The sequence below is a fragment of the Cucurbita pepo genome, chromosome LG18, assembly GCF_002806865.2.
Source record: "Cucurbita pepo subsp. pepo cultivar mu-cu-16 chromosome LG18, ASM280686v2, whole genome shotgun sequence".
NCBI classification, from domain to species: Eukaryota; Viridiplantae; Streptophyta; class Magnoliopsida; order Cucurbitales; family Cucurbitaceae; genus Cucurbita; species Cucurbita pepo.
In genome coordinates this window covers 447,138-468,729 of record NC_036655.1, presented here as the reverse complement: position 1 = coordinate 468,729, position 21,592 = coordinate 447,138, and the positions used below count along the sequence as shown (strand labels likewise).

The 21,592-nt window shown below is 35.8% G+C and overlaps 1 protein-coding gene across 4 annotated transcripts; it reads left to right on the top strand.

Moving 5' to 3' along the window:
• Nucleotides 1–5,001: 5,001 nt before the first annotated feature.
• On the top strand, nt 5,002–17,850 carry LOC111780626. 4 transcript variants are annotated; one of them, XM_023661073.1, is made up of 11 exons: nt 5,002–5,253; nt 9,661–9,829; nt 10,408–11,089; nt 11,214–11,298; nt 11,469–11,556; nt 14,574–14,758; nt 15,419–15,551; nt 15,853–15,989; nt 16,190–16,264; nt 17,315–17,434; nt 17,587–17,850. In XM_023661073.1, exons 2-11 carry the CDS (start codon nt 9,682–9,684, stop codon nt 17,665–17,667), a joined length of 1,734 nt encoding a protein of 577 aa, XP_023516841.1. In that variant the 5' UTR covers nt 5,002–5,253; nt 9,661–9,681; the 3' UTR covers nt 17,668–17,850. The 4 variants fall into 4 exon arrangements, 3 of the variants coding, with proteins under 3 accessions (XP_023516841.1, XP_023516840.1, XP_023516842.1); XM_023661072.1 differs by having other exon boundaries at nt 5,002–5,314; XM_023661074.1 differs by lacking the exon at nt 5,002–5,253 and adding an exon at nt 6,313–7,270.
• The last annotated feature ends 3,742 nt before the right edge of the window (nt 17,851–21,592 follow it).

The following is a 21,592-nucleotide window of genomic DNA, read 5'->3' as shown; positions in this document are numbered from 1 at the left end:
AGTTATGGAAATACGAAGGACCTCACAACACTCTCTCACGTGTATATGCTCAAGGAATTTTAGGCCACTCTTTTTACACTCGTTTACACAAATGAAGCTCCCATTCTCCCCTCTCAAAATTTTAAATAGAGCAAAGATTGAATTTTGAACTCTGGGTCGATTAAAAACTAAAAAGATGAAAATAAATAAAAATCAAATTGAGAAGAAACGCAAAGGAAACATATATCCGATCTTGAGCCTGAAGCTCTGATACCAAATGATAAGATAAGGAATCAATACAAGGGGAATAAGATTCGGATTACCTTGTTGATCGAATATCTCAAGGCAAGAACACTTGATTGAGATTCGAATCACTCCACAAGCAAGATCGATCATGTCTAGCTTGAATGACTCTTGTTGATCAAATATCTCAAACACTTGTTTGAGATTCGAATCACTCCACAAGCAAGATTGATCATGTCGAGCTTGAATGATTCTACATGCAATCTAAACTACATAGAATTGCAAAGAAACTTAGCCATTGGCTAAAGAAAAGCACAAATGCTTCTTTTAATATATTTTCCAAGTCTACCTTACAAATACAACATACATGGCTTTATATAGCCTCAAAATGAAACTATTAAAGGCATTCCAAAAGTTGTAACATTCATACTTAATGGCCATAATTAGCCATTATGTAAATGTAACCTAAAGTAAATAAAATGTCTTAAAATACAATAACTCTAAATTACTCTAAATTGTAACCCACCCAAAATTTACAACAATCAAACTTCATTCTTCTTCAATGTAGCATGAATTGAAACATCTTTTGATAATTTTGACAACCTTTTCTTCACATCTTCATTGAAGTATATTGTATGATTGATGTCTCTTGGTTCATATCATTCTCCACTTCTTCAAGAGGATTCGTCCTCGAATCTATTTGTGAAACTTTGCTGCAAAAAATAAGTTATGGAAATACAAAAGACCTCACAACATTCTCTCACGAGTATACACTCAAGGAATTTTAGGTCACTCTTTTTGCACTCATTTACACAAATGATACTCATTCTCACCTCTCAAAATTTTAAATAGAGCAAAGATTGAATTTTGAACTCTGGGTCGATTAAAAACTAAAAAGATGAAAATAAATAAAAATCAAATTGAGAAGAAACGCAAAGGAAACATATATCCGATCTTGAGCCTAAAGCTCTGATACCAAGTGATAAGATAAGGAATCAATACAAGGGGAATAAGATTCGGATTACCTTGTTGATCGAATATCTCAAGGCAAGAACATTTGATTGAGATTCGAATCACTCCACAAGCAAGATTGATCCTGTCGAGCTTGAATGATTGTACATGCAACCTAAACTAAGTAGAATTGCGAAGAAAGTTAGCCATTTACTAAAGAAAGCACCAATGTTTTTTTTTTACTATATTTTCAAGTCTCTTACAAAAATACAACATCTATGACTTTATATAGCCTCAAAATGAAACTATTAAACGCATTCCAAGAGTTGTAACATTCATACTTAATGGCCATAATTAGCCATACTCGGTGACCGAGTTTTTTTTTTTCTTTTTCTTTTTTTTTCCGAATCGTTACACGATGATCTTCATGATTTTTCGTTTAATTAAAAATAATTATTTGATTGAATTATTAATTTGGTATAATTTTTTAGATTTTTGGTTTATTATATATTTTTAAAGTTTAATGATAAATAAAGTTTAAAGGGGTTAAAAGTGTAATTTAAACATTTTGGATTAATTAAGGTTGAAATTAATTAAAAAAAAAGTAAAAATATGATGAATTTTATGCGTCTTTGACTAAAATTAAAATAAATAATGAATAAGTAGCCGAGGTGTCATTTTCTACTTTTCCGAAAAAATAAATGAATAAATAAGTAAAAGTCCACAATGCCCTTTACAACAACTCCTCGACAATTTCCTCGTATATGGAAAATTATTCACTTCTCCTCCAATTGAGTGGTCGTTTTTTTTTTTAATTAATAAAAATATCTTTAAATTTTGTAATTTATTAAAAAAAAAAAAAAATTGGACGTAAACCATTAGTACAGTATTTTTTATTTTAAAATGTTTTATTAATATTTTTTATTTTTTAAAAATTTTAAAAATACTCGGTCGCAGGGGACTGAAAATCCTCATATTACTAGTTCAAATCCGCTATTGACAATAAGGATAATGTGTAGGAAAGAAAATGGTCGGTATAGCTGAGTCAGTAGAGCAGAGGACTCAAAATCCTCGTATTACCGGTTCAAATCTGGTATGAAAATAGGTCTAATGTGTCGGAAATGGCCGGGATAGCTCGATTGGTAGAGCATAGGACTGAAAATTCAGTCATTGCTAGTTAGAATTAGTCCAGATATTCATAATCAGTTAATATTTAGAGAATATATTAGTTACGGAATATACCTTAGATATTCGTTAATATTTTTATTAGTAATATTTCTTATTTGTACGTATTAGTTGGTAGCTTGTATTCTATTTAATGTTATTTTTGAAAATTTCTCGGTACTAATAATAAAAATATTTTGAACTTTAAAAAAAAAATTAAAGGGGTTTTTAATTTTTTTTTTTAATTTAAAAGATATCTTAAAAATGAAAACTTGCTATTTTTTTATTATAATAATAATAATAATAATAATAAATAAATAAATAAATAAATAAATAAATCAATAAAATAATTTAATTTTTATTTTATGCCTTTTTGAAAGAGATGGATCAATACCATCAAACCATGGGCACACCTTGTATTTATTATTTTAAAATAGATATTAAATTTAAGGAAATGAAAAGGAAATAATTATATAAAATAGATATTAAATAATGTTTTGATTATTATTATATTTAAGGATTTGAAAAGGAAATAATTATATAAAATTTATGTTTGATTTGACCATACTTTTGAACCTCATTTATATTCTAATATGTGGTGGTATTAATATTTGATTCTCTTTATTGTTAGAGGTGTTTCATACGACTCAATGACCGATTTAGATTATTCAATCTGAACTATAAAATTGAGTTAGGTTATGTGAGATCTCGCATCGATTGAAGAACGGAACGGAACGTTCTTTATAAGAGTGTGAAAACTTCTTCCTAGCATACGTGTTTTAAAATTATGAAGCTGATGACGATACCTAATGGGCTACAACAGACAATATTTGTTAGCAGTGGGCTTTGGTTGTTATAAATGGTATCCAAGCTAGACACCGGGAGGTATGCAATGATGACGTAGGGCCCTAAAGGGGTGGATTGTGAGATCTACACCGGCTGGAGAGGGGAACGGAAATTCCTTAGATGGGTGTGGGAACTTCTCCATAGCAGATGCGTTTTAAAATTGTGAGGCTGATGGTGATATGTAATGAGCCAAAACAGAAAATATATGTTAGTAGTGGGCTTGAGTTGTTATAAATGGTATAAGAGCTAGACACCAGGCGGTGTGCCAGCGATGATGTAGGCTTTTAAGAGAGTGGATTGTGAGATCTCACACTGGTTGGAGAGGGGGACGAAAATTCGTTATAAGGGTGTGAAAACTTCTCCATAGTAGATGTTTTTTAAAACTGTGAGGCTGACGACAATACGTAATGGGCCAAACAGATAATATTTGTTAACAGTGGGCTTGAGTTGTTATAAATCGTATCAGAGCTAGACATCGGGTGGTGTGCCAACGATGATGTAGGCCTCTAAGGGGATGGATTGTGAGATTTCACACTGGCTGGAGAGGGGGACGGAAATTCCTTAGATGGGTATAGGAACTTCTCCATAGTAAACACGTTTTAAAATTGTGAGGCTGACGATGATACGTAATGGGCCAAAACAGACAATATCTGTTAGCATTGAGCTTGAGTTGTTATAAATGGTATCAGAGCTAGACATCGGGTGGTGTGCCAGCGATGACGTAGGCCCCTATGGGGGTGGATTGTGAGATCTCACACCGGTTGGAGAGGGAAACGAAAAAATCCTTAGATGGGTGTGGGAACTTCTCCATAGCAGATGTGTTTTAAAACTGTGAGGCTAACGACGATACGTAATAGACCAAACAAACAATATCTGTTAGTAGTGGGCTTGGGTTGTTATAAATGGTGTCAGAGTTAGACACGGGGCGGTGTGCCAACGATGATGTAGGGTCCTAAGGGGGTGGATTGTGAGATCCCACACCGGTTGAAGAGGGGAACGAAAATTCCTTAGATGGGTGTGAGAACTTCTCCATAGCAGACGCGTTTTAAAACTGTGAGGCTGACGATGATACGTAATGGGCCAAAACGGACAATATTTGTTAGTAGTGGGTTTGAGTTTTTATAAATGGTATTAGAGCTAGACATCGGGTGGTGTGCCAACGATGACGTAGGCCCCTACGGGGGTGGATTGTGAGATCCCACACCGGTTGGAGAGGGAAACGAAAAATCCTTAGATGGGTGTGGGAACTTCTCCATAGCAGATGTGTTTTAAAATTGTGAGGCTGACGACGATACGTAATAGACCAAACAAACAATATCTGTTAGTAGTGGGCTTGGGTTGTTATAAATGGTGTCAGAGCTAGACACGGGGCGGTGTGCCAACGATGATGTAGGGTCCTAAGGGAGTGGATTGTGAGATCCCACACCGGTTGAAAAGGGGAACGAAAATTCCTTAGATGGGTGTGGGATCTTCTCCCTAGCAAATGCGTTTTAAAATTGTGAGGTTGACGACGATACGTAATGGACCAAAACAGACAATATTTATTAGCAGGGGGCTTGAGTTGCTATAAATAGTATCTGGGCGGTGTGGGAGGGAGGAGGTATAATGTATAACCCTATTTATTAACACTCTTAACCATGTAATTAGCTAATCTAATGGGTCGGTTCAAGACTCAAACCCGACCCAAAGAGTTTGGGCTGGGCCTTTATTTCATGTCAGGGCCGGTCGGCCCAATAACGAGGGTGAAACGTGGATTTGATCAAATTCATAATCCTATTAATTTTTAATAACTTCTAATAATCCGTTTCTCTTCTTCCATCTCTAAATTTGATGAACATCGATAGAGATGTATAAATATATTATAAATTTGCATCCGTGTTCTTGATGCAGTCGCAGCGTACGAACTCGTTAGAAGAATTTTTCTTCCTCAAAACAACACTGATTTGATTCCTTCTTGCTTGATAAATTCTGTCCTCGTTCGGTTGATTTGCTTCTTCGAGTTTTTTCGCTGAGAAATTTGACGAGGAGAAGGAAAATCCGGGACGAAATTCGAAGTTCTTCGAGTTTGAGGTGGTCTACTCATTTTTCTTCCCACCGCATTTCGGAAACTATGGCAATATGATCGTTTAAGGTTGATATTCGACTGTTATTGTTGACCTCGCTTGAATGTTTCGGGATTACTTCTGTTTGCTTCGGATTTTGTTCAATTTTTTTGGAGCTCTTACATCTTTCTCTTTAACGACTGATCTTGAAAACTAATTTTGTTCTCTATATTGCAATTTCTCTTCTGTTCTGTGCTTATTTCTGAGTATTGACCATGAGTATGTATGGTGTGTTGTGTTATTCTTAGAGTGTCGTTTCTTGTCAGCTTATTAGTGTAAATAGTTTAGTTCTTCTTCATATATATTTCAGTCTGTGAAGTCAACTGGGGTCTTTTGATTTGACTTGTGGGGTAAAAGTAGGGAATAGATCTTATAGTTAAAGTGATTGATAAAGAAAAATATAAATAAAAGTTCACTGTTCTTCTGTGAATAGAAAACTCATCTGGAACTCTATTTGTACTTGTAGGCTGTTTAGGATTTATGTATAAAAATAGAGTTAGGTCTTGAAAATTAAAATTATCGATATCTTTTTTGTATAAAAAAAATTTCATCTTGATTGCTTGTTTGACAGTAATTCTTAAAAAAGAAAAATTAAGAGAGACAACAGGTTTTAGGGGCACATAACAGACAAGTGTAGAAGGTTCCTGAAGGCAAGAGGCATAGTCAGAGCAAAGCCCTATTGGACTAAGGCTTTGTATAGGCTGACGATCATAGTTTTTAAACAAATTTTCTAAGGATAAAGCTACTTTTTAAACAAATGTTCTTCTTTGAGGTTGTAATCATTAAACGGATTATTTATTAAAACTATTGGGTTCATAAAAATAGATGCAGAAGATGAAAAGGTAGAAAATTATAAAAACAAATAAGGAAATGTTGAAACTTATCAAGATCTGAACTCTGATGCCACTGTACATTCACGAGTGCTTATAATCAATGGAAGCAGAAAAAGAGCTTAAATGTTACTTAGGAAAGAATTCTGTAGCAAGCTTGTATTTTGACTACTTCGTGAAGGAAAGAATTCTGTAGCAAGCTTGTATTTTGACTACTTCGTGAAGGAAAGAATTCTGTAGCAAGCTTGTATTTTGACTACTTCGTGAAGGAAAGAATTCTGTAGCAAGCTTGTATTTTGACTACTTCGTGAAGGAAAGAATTCTGTAGCAAGCTTGTATTTTGACTACTTCGTGAAGGAAAGAATTCTGTAGCAAGCTTGTATTTTGACTACTTCGTGAAGGAAAGAATTCTGTAGCAAGCTTGTATTTTGACTACTTCGTGAAGGAAAGAATTCTGTAGCAAGCTTGTATTTTGACTACTTCGTGAAGGAAAGAATTCTGTAGCAAGCTTGTATTTTGACTACTTCGTGAATTTGGCTGTGGAGGAACAACAAGATCTTTAGAGGGACTTTGGGAGTTGGTTTGGTTTAATTATTTGTTATGGACGTCCGTGAATTGGGCATTATTTGTTATGGACGGCAAGAGGACTCCATTCCCGTTTCCCATTTCTCCATATTGCCAATATCTCTAGCTACTTGCTTCATGAAGGCTTTTGGCTAATAGAGTAGAGATTACACATTTGCAACTTGCTGAAGACATATATTTTGCTTGGGCAACTTAACAAACGTTGAGAAATTCATTTCTCCATATTGCCAAGTGTTGATGTTATATGGGAAGAAGTAATCTCTTTTTCTTGCATCCTTTCTTGTTCTGATAGACCCCAAATTACTAAGGTCTACACTCGGAGAAATATGAGAGAAATAGGATGGCCAAAATGATGTAATTTGTGAAGAATGAGAGTCGTTATTCGTAGGTGTGAGTGCGGGGGATTGTGTGGGCCCATAGGGGTTCTGTTAGTTTGGAGAAAAGCCCTTTTATGGGTCAGTGAGGAGGGAAGCTGGTTTCTTCATGTTTTGACATTTTGCTTTTTGTAGCTATTGTTGAGCATTTTGAAGAGGAGGGAGTTCTTGAAACTCGCTTGGCTTTGCCAAATTAGTAAGTACATAATTCGAGCTCTATCGTGTTCTTACTTTAAATGGTCTGTCAACTACCTAGTGCTTCCCCTTGGAGGCAACCCTCACTCACTGATTTCTGGAATCACATGCTGGAGAAAAGTAAGGGGAAAACATTGAAAATGGAGGAAGGGGAAGACTTACCCTCATCCCAGCTACCCTTTCTACTGTTTTATTATAGTGGATGATCTGGTGCTGCACTGCATTCTTTTGATGAATATTTGTGATATTGTGAGGCATTCAACTTTACTTGGTACAATCATCCACATGGAGGGGGATTTTATGGTTATAGGAAGTATCTTTGGCCTCCATGGTAAAGTTAGAAAATTATAATGAAATAGTTGTGATTATTTGGGTGTTTTGGCTTGAGGATAATCATATAATTCCTTGGCTCCTTTGGAAAGGGAAGGGACTCTAGAATTTTATCAGATAAGAAGTCTAGTTTTTCGTTCTTTTATGATTTCGTACAACATACGGTCTCAACTTGGAGAGTTCAGCATAGGCTTCTTTGTAATTACTCCACAGACTTCATCATTTTCGATTGGTAAGTCTTTTTGTAACTCTTCTGTTGGGAAAAGGGATGCCTCATTCCTTTGTCCCCTAGGTTGTTTGGTTTGGCTTCGGCGCTTTGGATGAATCTCTCTCTTATTAGATAATAATAATAGTAGTAATAATCAAATGTCTTAAGATATGATCTCCCCTTTATAAGAAATGGTGGGGACAATTATTTTTTGGTCTCTAGATGACGGTTTCTTCTTTCATTTATCTTCCTTATTGGTTGTGTTTGAAGCCCATACAATAAAGGTTTTTCGTTTACATGCTATGAGTTAACATGGCTGTGGTCACTATCTCATGAAATGTACAAATGGAAAAAAAATGGTGAGTGATACAATCCAATAGAATCAAAATGTATTGCAATATAAAAGATAAAGAACATAGAAGGTAAATCAAGTCATTTGAGGTATTTGGACTCTCCCTTCTTGAGATACCACTCAAGCCCTAATTCACTTACCAAATGCCTACCGTCCACTCTTCTGAACCACTCTATTTATGACAAAAAATCTTCTAGCAAACTCCTTAGCCAATTACTAACATTCCTAATAGCATTCCTATTGATAAGAGGCAAGCGCCTACTTGAAGTTGATTGTCTTAGAAGATGCTGAGGCACACACCGCCTTAATTTCCATGCCTTTCGCTGCAATCTTTCACCTTGAAGACAGTAGCAAAAGAAGAAATGAAGAGTTAAGATAAGAGATGGTATTTTGTTACTTTCACGTGTGTTCATATGGCTGTCTTCTGAGTTAATTGTTTGCACATAGTTATCAATTGCTTTTTTAGTATATCTTGATTTAAATATCTTATGTTTTAAAATTATTTCATACTAGAAGTACAACGAAACAAAATACTGGGAGATCTTTTTTAAATTAAATGAAACCAGTCAATTTGCAAAATGATTTTAAGATCAATGTTTAGAAGATATATTTGAATACCCCTTCAATTACTTTTCTGTTCTGAGTTTTTTTGAAGCTGCTATGTGCTTTTCCTGTTTTTATTCTGCAACTTTGCTTTGTATCAGCAAATAAGAAGTAATTTTCTTCCCGATTAGTTGGATGTTGGAGCTATATATGTGACATATATCTAGTAGGTTCATGAAGAAATTAGGGAAGAGGAAGTGCTTTTATATTGTTGCAGTTAGATTTATAACCAAGGAGAATGTATTTAGTATAATTAGCTATTTCATTATCGATGATAGTCCAGTTGGATGCTTGACAAGATATGCTATTAACTTATTTTGGCATATTTGTAATTTTTCTATATGAGTTAGATAGTTGTTGGTATAGTAGGGTTACTCTAGGCTTAATTCCTGATAATTGTGAAGTAATACCAATCCAAAAATTGAATCCTATATGCAATGGTTTATGGTTTCATTGCTCGATTAGTAAAATAAGTAGATCCATTTTCTTACCAGTCTCACGATTTTGATATTTCTAGAAGACAAGAACTGAGACTATCTGCATCATGAATCATCGTTCCTATTTGATTCCAAATTTGGCTTATGATTTTTGCTTAAAAGTCCCTTTATCATAGGCCTTGCTTACAATTTTCAATTTTAAATAATTTAGTCTCTAGGACTTTTATTACTCTAACTCTCTTTTTGTTCTTAAAAGTATTGAAGTGACAATGTTGGCTATAGTTTCCCGAGATTATGTTGTAGCATTTTAACATCGGCTCTTTAAATTGCACAAATCATTTACGTTGCCTTTGATCAAGAGTTGTGTTGTTTTAGTGGAGCCAGTGCATATATTATTATTATTATTATTATTTAATCATTGTCATCTTTATCCTATATTCAATTTTTTTTTAATTGTTTAGGACCATTATTTTCTCATTGGCATGGGGCTCGATCAAACTGTTGCTGAACCACTTGACCCTATAGATCAAACTCATCTTGCGTGGAAAATTGCTGTGCATTCTCTTTCCGATCTATCTTATATATCCCCTGTTGTATTCTTATACCTCCTAAAGGAATGTTATATTCGTGGTATGTCTCCCCTGTTTCTTATGATGTATCATGTATGTAGGAGTTATGTTGTTTTGCTGTACTTTTTATTTGGGCATGTGTGTGTTTGTGTATATTATTTGAACATTTTTATTACATGAAATGAAATTTTTTTGTCTTACTTTGGCTGTTTTTATTCACATGTGGTTTTTTATACTAGAGGAAACAAGATTTGATGGATGTAAAAAATAGGAAGAAAAGTTTTCCAACTGGTTCATATGTGAAAATATAATATGTCTAACCTTGCTCTTCACTGTGTAAAAATAGCTTTCTTCTTTGTGCTCAACAAGTATTCAAGTTAGTGGTGATAATATCGAGGTTCACTTTGAATAATGGTGGCCAATACTTTCTTTCCTGCTTTTAAATGGTTTTGCGTAAATATTTCACCCGATGTGCCGTTTCTTATATTGAACCTTTGCCAATCACAAAGTTAGATGTTTCAATGTATACAGCTCATCAAGTTTGCATTTTTATGTCACATCTGTTTAGGAGGCATTTTGGTTTATCTCATTCTATTTATGTATATTCTTCATTTTTAATGTCACCGAGTGCAAATGTAGGCACATTGAAAGCAACTAAGAAGTTTCGATCTCTTCAGCAACAAGTTCATCTTGTACTTCATAATGGTCCCCAACCTGGACCAGCTACATTTGTTATACATTGCCTATATGTCTTGCCTATTTTTGGGCTATATAGTGAAGGATTCAGTCACTTGATTACATCAGCTTTTCAACGTTTTTTGAAAGTAGTGACAACCCTAACAGACCTTGACAAGGCAAAGAACCTAGCTGCTCAGCTATTTGTGGATATTGTTGGAGGATTCATTAAGCATGATGAGAGGATAGTTGTGAAGATTTTACAGGTATTTGACATTCAATTGACCAACATCGAGAAAGTTCGGTTTGACTCGAAGGCAAGAAATGGGTGTTGCTCTAGCTCAGCTAAAGACTTCGTCGAGCAATATGTTTCTGAGTTAGTAGAAACTCAGTCTTACACGACAGCAGTTGATGTATTGGAGCATTTTTCCATTCGCCAATCTGGGCAGTCTCTTCTCTTTAGCATGTTGCAGAACAATGAATTCAAAGCAGCTGAGAAATGGGCGACATTCATGGGAAGGCCAATGTTATGTCTTCTTGTCCAGGAGTTGATGAATAGAAACAAGGTAAAAAGTGCATATGGCATTGTAAAGACAAATGGTCTTCAGACGGAATTCCCTGATGTCTATCAGAAGTGTAAAGAGAGGTACTTTGATGATCCATATGCTGGTTTTTTTTTTTTCTTTGAACTCAAATTTCTTTGCTTTTGGTATTGGCCTATGTCTCCATTGGCTGAAAATTGTATATGAATAATTATAATTCTACCCTAGCTCCTTGAAGAATTTAGCTGAAAAAGGATGCTGGGATGTTGCTGAGGCAAAAACAAAGAGCAATAGACAATTTCTAGAATATCTGGTGGGTAGCCCTTGGATTCGTTACTCATCTTTGGAACATTTGTAAGGAATATATATACTTTGATATGAGGAAAATGTTTTAACTGTTGAATGTGAATTTTGGGTTTTTAACAAATGGTTCTTAAAGCTTAATGTCTTCGTATTCTTAAACTAAGCTTTATGTGTTTTAAGGTCTACTTGGCATTGGAGGCTGGTTATTTCGAAAAGGTTGATGAACTTTGCAATAGGTACTCCCTTGCAGGTTTTTTGAATATCAAAGGTATACCATATATACAGTATTCTCTTGACCACTTAGATGTTTCATTGTGTATGTCTGGCCGTTTTCTCCAGCTTTGTCAAAATCAATATCTCATATTTGATTATTAGTCTGAAGTGGGAAACTACAGGGCTATCTTGTAGGCTTAGCTTTGTCCATTACTTATTACCCTAATTCAGGCCTCTTTACTTTCTGTTCTTTATTGCCCCAGGTTCGTCCACTTTATTTACTTCTCAATTTGTTAAAATTTGAACAATGCAAAAGAAAGAGCTAAAAGTCCCTAAGATCCAAACGAGGTTGCAATTACAAAATAATTTAGATATTGTAGACCAAGTAATAGGAGCCAGAAATAATTGCTAAATCTTTCACGTCTTCCAAATCTCTGAGTGTGATTAAAAACTCTGGCCCTTTCTACCAATAAGTGCATGTTGATGTGCAGCAACACTATAGAATACAAATTTTTTCCTTCTTGAGACAGCCTAGTAAAATTGGGTAACTCACTAATAGTGATAAGAATTCTACCGGCCTTCATTGGGTTATCGATGAGAGAAGGAAAACGCTTGCAATTAGGTACATTTTAATTACAAGTTTGAGAGGCCTGGTGTCGAGGGATGTATTGTGGGTTCCTGGCAGAGCTCAGTTGTCACACCTTCAATTTGTTCAGTTGTCTTTCTTTGAAGCTATTTCAGGCCTATGAATTGATTGTCAGAAAAGCACAATTTTTGGTGTGAACTGAGCCTGCTAAGTTCAATTATTGGGCCTCTTTGATCAGTGTGAAGTTAGTCAGTTTCCAGGTGCTTATCTCGGTCCTTTGGAGAGAATCCGAGATCTGTGCATTTTTTCTCTCTATAGGGGAAAGGCTGACTTTGATTCAATTAGTGTTAACTGAAATTTGATTATACTTCCTCTCCCCTTTTAGGATGCTTGTCTTGGTTTGTTAGAACATTGAAAGGTTAATGAGAAATTTTAGTAGGAAGGGATGGACAAGGGGGGAGGGGCTCAATTAGTTAATATAGAACTCTTGCCACTCTCTAAAGTGTAAAAGTCAATGAATTTCAGAAAACTCCCTCAAAACTTCTATATAATAATGGTATGAACTCCTCTCCGGTGAAGACAGGTTTGAACTCGAGTTTTTCCAACGACTTTACTTATTGAATTCCTCGTTAATATTTCATTTAAACTCGAGATTATCAGCTGTAAACTCATCAAAACCCTCTAATCCACTGCCCCAGCTTCTTTGCCATGCGAAATTAGAAAGAAACACATAATTTTAATTCTCTCCTTCAAAGCAGCTCACCTACGGTCCAATTTAGGAGGTTGTTTAGCAGCTAATGGAGAGTGGGACTTCAGTATCAGAAATTTGTGGTTACATTATGAGGCTCTCTTAGTGAAATGGTTGCAGTATTTCCACTTGGAGCCTGATTAATTGTGTCAGAGAATTATGTAAGGACCTCACTCTTTTGAATGGGTCTCAGGTAGTAGGTTTAAGGATTCTTGTAAGATCCCTTGGTCTGCTATTGGCTCAGGCAGTCCTATATTCTCTCAGTTTGTTAGGTGCTCTATCAGGGATTGGTCGAATACTTATTTTTGGGTGGATTCCTATATTCTCTCATTTGTCGGATAAGAGATTGCATTCGGTGACTTCTATTTTACCTTCCTCTGATAGTTCTTCCACTTTGTCCCTGGGTTTTTATCAACCCCTTTTTGATCGTGAGGCCGGTGAGATGGTTAGCTCATCTCAATTATTTATGACCAGGATACTCATCTTAGGAGAAGGGATTACAAATCTTGGGTTCTAAAGTCGTTCAAAGGCTTTCTAGTNCCCCCCCCCAAAGCCCATGCGTTTTCCTCTCTTTGGAAAGTTAAAATCCCTAGGAATTTTAAAATTCGTTGCCTTAAAAGTTTGTCTCGGAGAGTGAGCACTGAAGATTGTATCTAGAGGCTTTTCTCCATGGTGCTACAACTTCAATGGTGTATTTGATCTTCACCACTTGCTTTAGGATTTTGATTTCATTAGCTGTATGTGGAATCGATTCTTTAGGACTTTTGAAGGTTGCATTGGCTTGTCATAGGGGATGTTGTTTGATGTTTGATGTTTTTTCCTTTTTGCTATGTCGTGGGGCATTTGGCTAGAGAGAACACTTCGATTTTTCTTGGGTTGGAGCGGTCTGAGGAGAATATTTGGAATTCAGTTAGATTTAACTCCTTTTTGTGGGCGTCTGTTAATAGATCTTTTTTTTTTTTCTTAACTATTAGCTTAGTGTTATTCTTTTTGGATTGGGATCCCTTTTTGCAATTGGGCGTGGAGTTGTTTTTTTGTGTGCCCTTGTGTATCTTTTCATCATTCTCAATGAATTCTTAGAAAAAGAAGTAAAAAGCTCCAGGCCAAAAAAAGGTTCCACGGGCCAAATGTTTTTCCAAAACGTAATACAACATACAGAATACTTCTAACTCCTCTAGCCTATTGCCGCATCAACGTGTTAGAAACGAAGACCACAAACATGAGATATTGAAACATAAAGGGTAAAGAACTACAAGAAAAGGGAAGTAATACAAGGTACTAGGATTTCCCTCTTGAGATTACTCGAGCCTAAACAAACTAAATCAATGCATACCCTTACCCTTTCTCATGCACTCTATTTATAACAAATCTCAAGAACAATTTCCCTCTCTAATTACAAATGTACCTTAAACATCTTAATAATATTATCGTTTCTTTTCTAATAGCATTCATCTCAACCATCTAAATTCCTGCAACGTTATCTTTTTTGCGGCTTGACTAATCTTGTGAAATATTTGAGTAACCATCCATTGAGCTGTAAATTATCATTGGGTAACCTTGGATGGTTTCCACATTTAAGACCAAATCTTTGTTCCTGTACATTATCTGGGTTAACGGCTCTTGGGCATTCCCATATAGAGCCTTGAATCATTTTAGTTAAATTTTATATATATTGCACCAAAATTTACCTGTTCTGATTCATATCGGTTATTCTAACGTTCCTATTGGTTTTCTGTAGAACGCGAGGGAGCTTATGGACAGAACCACTATCTGAATCTTAATCAACTAATTACTGGAGATATATTGTGGGTCGATAAAGCTGATGCTTTACATAATGCAATATGCCATATTGAGGAATGTAAAGTTATTGGTATTGATTGTGAGTGGAAACCTAACTATATAAAGGGCAGGAAACCGAACAAGGTAATCATTGATAAAATTCTTTCTACTCTCTGCAATCACATTTCTTCTCCAATCACTTTCTCATACACTGTATCTGCAGTANCTTTTTTTTTTTTTTTTTTTCTTAAGAATCTTATAAGAACAGTGAAGCAGTGCGCCGGTTATTTTACTCCTTTGGAATGAAAGGAATAATAGGCTTTTTAAGGACAAAGAAAACTTTAGTGGGAGCTTCTTGGACCATGTTTTTTTTGTAGCCCTTTCATGGTATAAAATCTACGCCCTTTCAAATCTTACCATCTAAGTGAAAGAGTTTTTTTATAACTTTCTTGGCTTGGGACTATTTCTTCTTACCAAATAATAATAATAATAATAATAATAATAATAATAATAACAATAAGAAAGAAAGAAAGAAAGAAAGAAAGAAAAGAAAGAAAAGAAAAGAAAAGATGTTTGGATTGAGGATTTTTGTTGGTATTCTTTAATCTGCAGAATGCAGAGTAATTTGTTGGTCGTAGTTGCTGGCATTCAAACTGCAGTTATTGACTTCCTTGAAATATTTATATTGTTTTACCTGTTTTATTTTTTGAGAGAACTGACTTTATGCATATACCTCTCTTGATTATTATTTTTTTGTGTGTGTTAGTGAACGTTTCCCTTTTGTTTCATCACATTTATGTTCAGGTATCTATTATGCAAATTGCTTCCGAGGAAAAGGCTTTCATCTTTGACTTGATCAAGTTATATGATGATGTCCCCGACATTCTAGACAATTGCCTGACTCGCATCTTGCAGTCTTCTAGTATTTTGAAGCTTGGTTAGTGATATCTCAATGTTCAACTTCCTGAAATCACTTGAAGCCTTACTTTTTCAATACACGTCCAGAAGTTTTACTCTTATTTATCGATTGATGTGTTTTTAAATTATTTGATTCTTTTAACGTGAATGTGAAGTTAATTATTCCAAACATGCGTCTTCGTCTGTATGTTCATTATAGAATACACTCCTTGATGTCTTAAAATGTGCCTGTGTTAACCACTGCATCTCTATTTTCATGTACCAACTCCCCTTTTTTCTCGGATGGCTAATTTTGACTAAATGCTTTCTTGCCTTTGTAGGTTACAATTTTCAATGCGACATAAAGCAACTGTCCCATTCATATGGATCATTAGAGTGTTTCAAACATTATGATATGTTACTGGACATTCAAAATGTATTTAAGGACCACACTGGAGGTCTATCTGGGCTTGCGAAGGTAATATAACTACAGTTATACGAAAGTCTCTTCTTCCTTGAATTTGATATGGTACCTAATTTGTTTACTATGACCTATACGGGTACAACTCCTTTATCAAGCATAGCTTTATTCGTTTTTTTAGATTTTTTCCATAAAAGAAAATAATAATAATCTTTTGAAATTAATGTATGTTTTCTTTCATGTGGTAATTGTTTTAGAAAGTATTGGGAGCTGGATTGAACAAGACAAGAAGAAATAGTGACTGGGAGCAGCGGCCCTTAACAGTGAATCAGGTCAATTTCTTTCCTTTCTTGACACCTCATATTTGTTTCGCTTCTTCATTTGCCCTTTGCCCAACACCACTGCAAGTAGATATTGTCCTCTTTGGGCTTTCCCGTTTTTAAAATGCGTATACTAGAGAGAGATTTTCACACCCTTATAAACAAATGTTTCATTCTCCTCCCCAACCGATGTGAGATCTCAAAATTCACCCCCTTTGGGGCTAGCATCCTCGCTGGCACTCATTTCTTTCTCCAATCAATGTGGGACCCCCCCAATCCACCCCCTTCAAGGCCAACGTCCTTGCTGGCACACCGCCTCGTGTCTAACCCCCTTCAGGGCTCAGCCTCTTCGCAAACACATCGTTTGGTGTCTGGCTTTGATACCATTTGTAATAGCTCATGCCCACCGTTAGTAGATATTGTCCTCTTTGGGCTTTGATTGTGAGATCCTACATCGGTTGGGGAGGAGAACGGAACATTCTTTTTAAGAGTGTGGAAACCTCTCCCTAGCAGATGTGTTTTTAAAATCTTGAGAGAAAGCTCGAAAGGGAAAACCTAAAAAGGACAATATTTGCTAGTAGTGGGTTTGGGCTGTTACACATCACTGTTGGGTAAGTGATAAGAACAGCAGAATTTTATGGAATATTATTTACGTGTCTATATATATATTTATATATTTGACCATTTGATGCGAGTTGGATAATATTTTGTTTTTATTGTCGACAAAAGGTGAAAATGGGGTATAAGAAAATTTGAATCCACAATGTGCATTTTATTTTAAATAATTGGACTTTGTTAGTAAAGCTGTCACGGTTGAATGGATATTTATGGACGTTTTTTCAAGTTCTGGATTAAAAAGTAATAACCGAGGAAAATGTTTCTTTTCTTTTCTTCTTTTTCCATATTCATGAATTTTGTAAAAGAGGTTGAAATTAGAAGATCTGTCAAACTGGGTTTTCTCGTGTTTCCTTGTAGATTTTAATTTTTTCCTTTAACTTCTCTTCTAAAGAGATGAATTGAAACATTCATCAGACTAAAGTAGTGTTGTTGAATTTGGAGCAGCTAGAATATGCAGCTCTTGATGCTATTGTGCTCGTCCATATCTTCCGACATGTTGGAGATCAGTCACAGCCATCTACGACAGCCGAGGGGCAAAAACGACTCGAGTGGAAATCCTTTATTGTAAGTCTTCTGTTCATAGATTTGTTATCAGCTCTGCCAAAATATGAATATTTTGAATCCTAATCCAAAACGACTCATTGATTCAAAGCCAATTTTTCACAACCTTTCATCTTCTTCCGCTTGTTCTTTCTAAACTTTAGATTAATTTGTAGGTCTCCCACATGGATAACCCCCCGAAACCGAGGAAAAAAAACAGAAGCAACATGGAACCAAAAGTTGCAACCAACATGTGATGTTAATCATCTTAGGATCTTTATGGTACACTTCTGCCCTTATGTACATATTTAACATATTTAAATCAGAATTATCTGTTGATCTTCCATGTGTTTCTGTTGTTATAGTACGTCTGTACATTATTAAAAATGGTCTTGCTACTATGGATGATGCTGGAAATTCTGTTTAAATATTATCATTACCCAACCCCAACCCTACCGCAACCAGATATTTGTCCTTTTTGGGCTTTCTCTCAAGGTTTTGAAAACGCGTCTGCTAGGGAGAGGTTTTCACACCTTTATAAAGGATGTTCCATTCTCCTTCCCAACCGATGCGGGATCTCACAATCCACCCCCCTTCGGGGCCCAGCGTCCTCGCTGGCACTCATTTCCTAATCTAGTCTATGTGGAACCCCCCAATCCACCTCCCTTTGGGGACCAACGTCCTTATTGGGACACCGCCTCATATCCACCCCCTTTTAGGGCTCAGCTTCCCTTCTCGCACACTGCCTTGTCCACCGTCTTTCTGGGCTCAGCCTCCTCGCTAGCACATCACTTGGTGTTTAGCTCTGATACTATTTGTAATAGTCCAAACCTATCGCTAGCAGATATTATCTTTTTTGGGTTTTCTCTCAAGGTTTTAAAATGTAAATTCTAGGAAGAGGTTTCCACATCCTTATAAATGATGTTTCGTTCTCCTTTCTAACCGATGTGGGAGCTCACATAAATGATATCATTAGTTCCCATTTTTAGTCCTTTTTTAAATGGAAAGAATCGGCCTTCACATCATACTCCCAACCTTACGTACCCAACAGGCAGTTTACAGAGGCAACAGGAGTTTTAAATTATTAAATTAAGGACCAAAGCCTGTAGTTGAACTAGAACACACGATCTTATAGATCAGATAACTCATCCAGAATGATTGGAAAAGACAAGAACGCAGCGTCTCTAGGTTTGCCAGGCAAGAGGATTTTTAAAAATAATTTATATAATTACTTATTTAGTTTGACAGTGAATTTATGTTTAAGTATTTCATCAATGAAGGTGAATCCTTGTTTTATGTACCTTGAGTATTAATTGTAAATTGTTGCTCGGTTATTTTTAGGAAAAATAGTTTATTTTTATCACCACAACTAAAGCTTGATAAGTTTTATAATGTTATATTGAACTTGAATAAATGTTATGATTTTTACCTTTGAAGTTTTGTTTGAAAAATGGTTTCTGAAAATATATGTGCTCCTTTCTTTTGGTTTAGTTTTCGGTAGCATGAGTTTGTGATAGCTCGTAGTCAAGCCTAGAGGTACGTGTACGAACCCGCTTAGTAGCTACTTGCACACCTGAGTGTGCATCCAATCTTATTCAGAAAAGAAAGTTGGACTTAAGGAACAACTACAAAAAAATAAATAGGTCTCACTTTGAGCTATGATTATACGTGATTTATTTTTTTGACTCCAATAATGAGATTACTTATTGTGTATTAGACTCTCCGGTTAGGATAGTACAAGGTAGTTGCAAAAACTTTAGGTTAGGATAGTACAAGTAAAGACAATGTTGTTTTCCTATTTTAAATTATGTTATTTCAATGATGTTACTTTAAATTTTAAGTGAATTTTGTGAATGATTTAACCTCGAGCTCTACCCTATTTGGATCAATCTTGGTCAACCCTCGATGCATGCATAGATCCCTACTAATCAAGGCAGATTCACTACTAAGGTTATCTAGCTATCCCTGATAGGCCCTACAAGGCATCAACAAGGATAAAAAGGTGACTCAAGTCTCGAAAAAGCACAACGTGCCCCCTTCTCGATTGATGCGAGTCCATAAGTCCTAACATAGGGAATATGATAGACGTGATTTTAATTCCTTCTTATGCTTGAGTTTTCCCACGTTCAGCGTGGTATCTAGCTTCTTTGTCCTTACAGTGCATTTAGTTGGTTAATTCATCACATAATGTTCTAACCATCATTGGATAGTCCTCAATTCTATCTCAAAATAAGGGGTATGGTTAATGAATCCATCGCTCATAAGCCATCTAGTTCGGCTCTAGAGAATACGTTGAACCTAAAGAACACAATATAACGTTCAAGTTCAATCTAGTCATATTCCTAAGTCTTGAGTTGGCCATTATCAACATTGCAGTTCATTCAGATCTCATAAACGATAACAAATTTGTAGACATGCAAATGGATTAAATCATCTAACATGAGTTCATATGATCATTAATCTAGGTTTCATGTTTTTCTTTTAGAGACATATCATGAATTTAACAGACTTGAATGAACATATTTAGCGACTTTGTTTTATTTAAAACATGCTCAGGACGTTCCTAATAGTGCGATTGTGACACAGATTACACATCATTCACATAGCATACAAGTCATCTAACTAAGACGGTAGGCATAGAACCACTTACATGGTTGACCTAGGCCAGAGTGACTAATTATTTAGTACTCTGAATCCACTCATAATCCAATTCAATCTATGTGGGCCCACGACATTAGGTTCGAATACATTAAAGGGCTTAATTCACCTAATGACATCAATTAATCATCTAACTTAGCTTAAAATATTTTAAATTAACTAAACAGTGGTCATATTAACCTCCAACACCTCCAATAATGTTAAAAAAACGACATTGGAACGATCCAAATTAGTAGGATAGGGTCCGAATTGAATCGAATGAGATTCAAATGGAGTTAATCGAACCGAATTAGCCAATTGGAACTCCAATGAATTCTCCAATCATGTTTTTGCTTGGGTTACTAAAATTAAATGAGTATTGTTTACTTTAAAAGTCTATGGTAAAATAGTTCATCGATAGAGAGCTCAAGTTTTCATGTAACGGCCTAGATCTACCGCTAGTAGATATTGTCCTCTTTGAGCTTCCCCTCAAGGCTTTAAAACATATTTGCTAGGGAAGGTTTCCACACCCTTATAAAAGGGTGTTTCATTCTCCTCCTCAACCAATGTGGGACTTTCACAATCCACCTCCTTTGGGGCTAGTGTCCTGCTGGCACTTGTTCCTTTCCCCAATCGATGTGGGACCCCTACCAAATCCATCCCGTTCGGGACCCAGTATCCTTACTGGCACACCGCCTCGTGTCTAACCCCCTTCGAGAAACAACCTTCTCGTTGGCACAGTATCCGGTGTCTGGTTGGCACAGTATCCGGTGTCTGGTTTTGATACCATTTGTAATGGCTCAGGCCCACCACTAGCCGATATTGTCCTCTTTGGGCTTTTCCTTTCGGGTTTCCCCTCAAGGCTGTAAAACGCGTCTGCTAGGGAAAGGTTTCCACACTCTTATAAAGGGTGTTTCGTTCTCCTCCCCAACCAATGTAGCACTCTCCCCTTTCGTATCCCAATTTGTTGTACTTATAGGAAAAAAAATATATAGTAAAATAAATTTTTGAGGACTTCTTTTATTTTTTTTTTGTTCATAAAGTAGCCTTTAGCATGTGAGTTAGGGCAGGTTCTCAATTTTAATATATACTTTGGGAAAAGCCCTCTCTTTTTGGGGTTGCATAACTTTGAGAGACCCCATGAAAGATTTAGGGGATGATACAAAAAATCATTGGGTGAGTGAAGCTATGAACAAGATATTATAAATTATTTCAATTAAATACGATAATTCATTATTCTTCCCTAAAACATGTGAAGATTCCTCGTTTTACGAGCATGTAAATTTTAAGATAGATATAATAGGAGATAGGAGTGTACACAGGTTGAGTTGAGTAGCCTTGTTGATGATTGTTGGCTAATTAAGAGACCGACCGTGCGTTTATAAGTAAGGAATACATCTCCATTGCCAATACGGAAGGAATACTCCGACAAACCCATTAATATAGAAGGATTCTTAATATATTTTATATATTTTTATTTGGCTCGGGTCAACTCGAAAGTTTTGCCCACGAACCCGAAACCGAATCGATTCAGTTTGGGTTTAG

Excerpts from the sequence above, each read along its gene's own strand:
- LOC111780626 (XM_023661073.1), top strand. The coding sequence starts at position 9,682 with ATGGGGCTCGATCAAACTGTTGCTGAACCACTTGACCCTATAGATCAA. Across the intron at positions 11,090-11,213 it reads TATCAGAAGTGTAAAGAGAG|CTCCTTGAAGAATTTAGCTG; the intron begins GTACTTTGATGA and ends ATTCTACCCTAG. Across the intron at positions 11,557-14,573 it reads AGGTTTTTTGAATATCAAAG|AACGCGAGGGAGCTTATGGA; the intron begins GTATACCATATA and ends GGTTTTCTGTAG.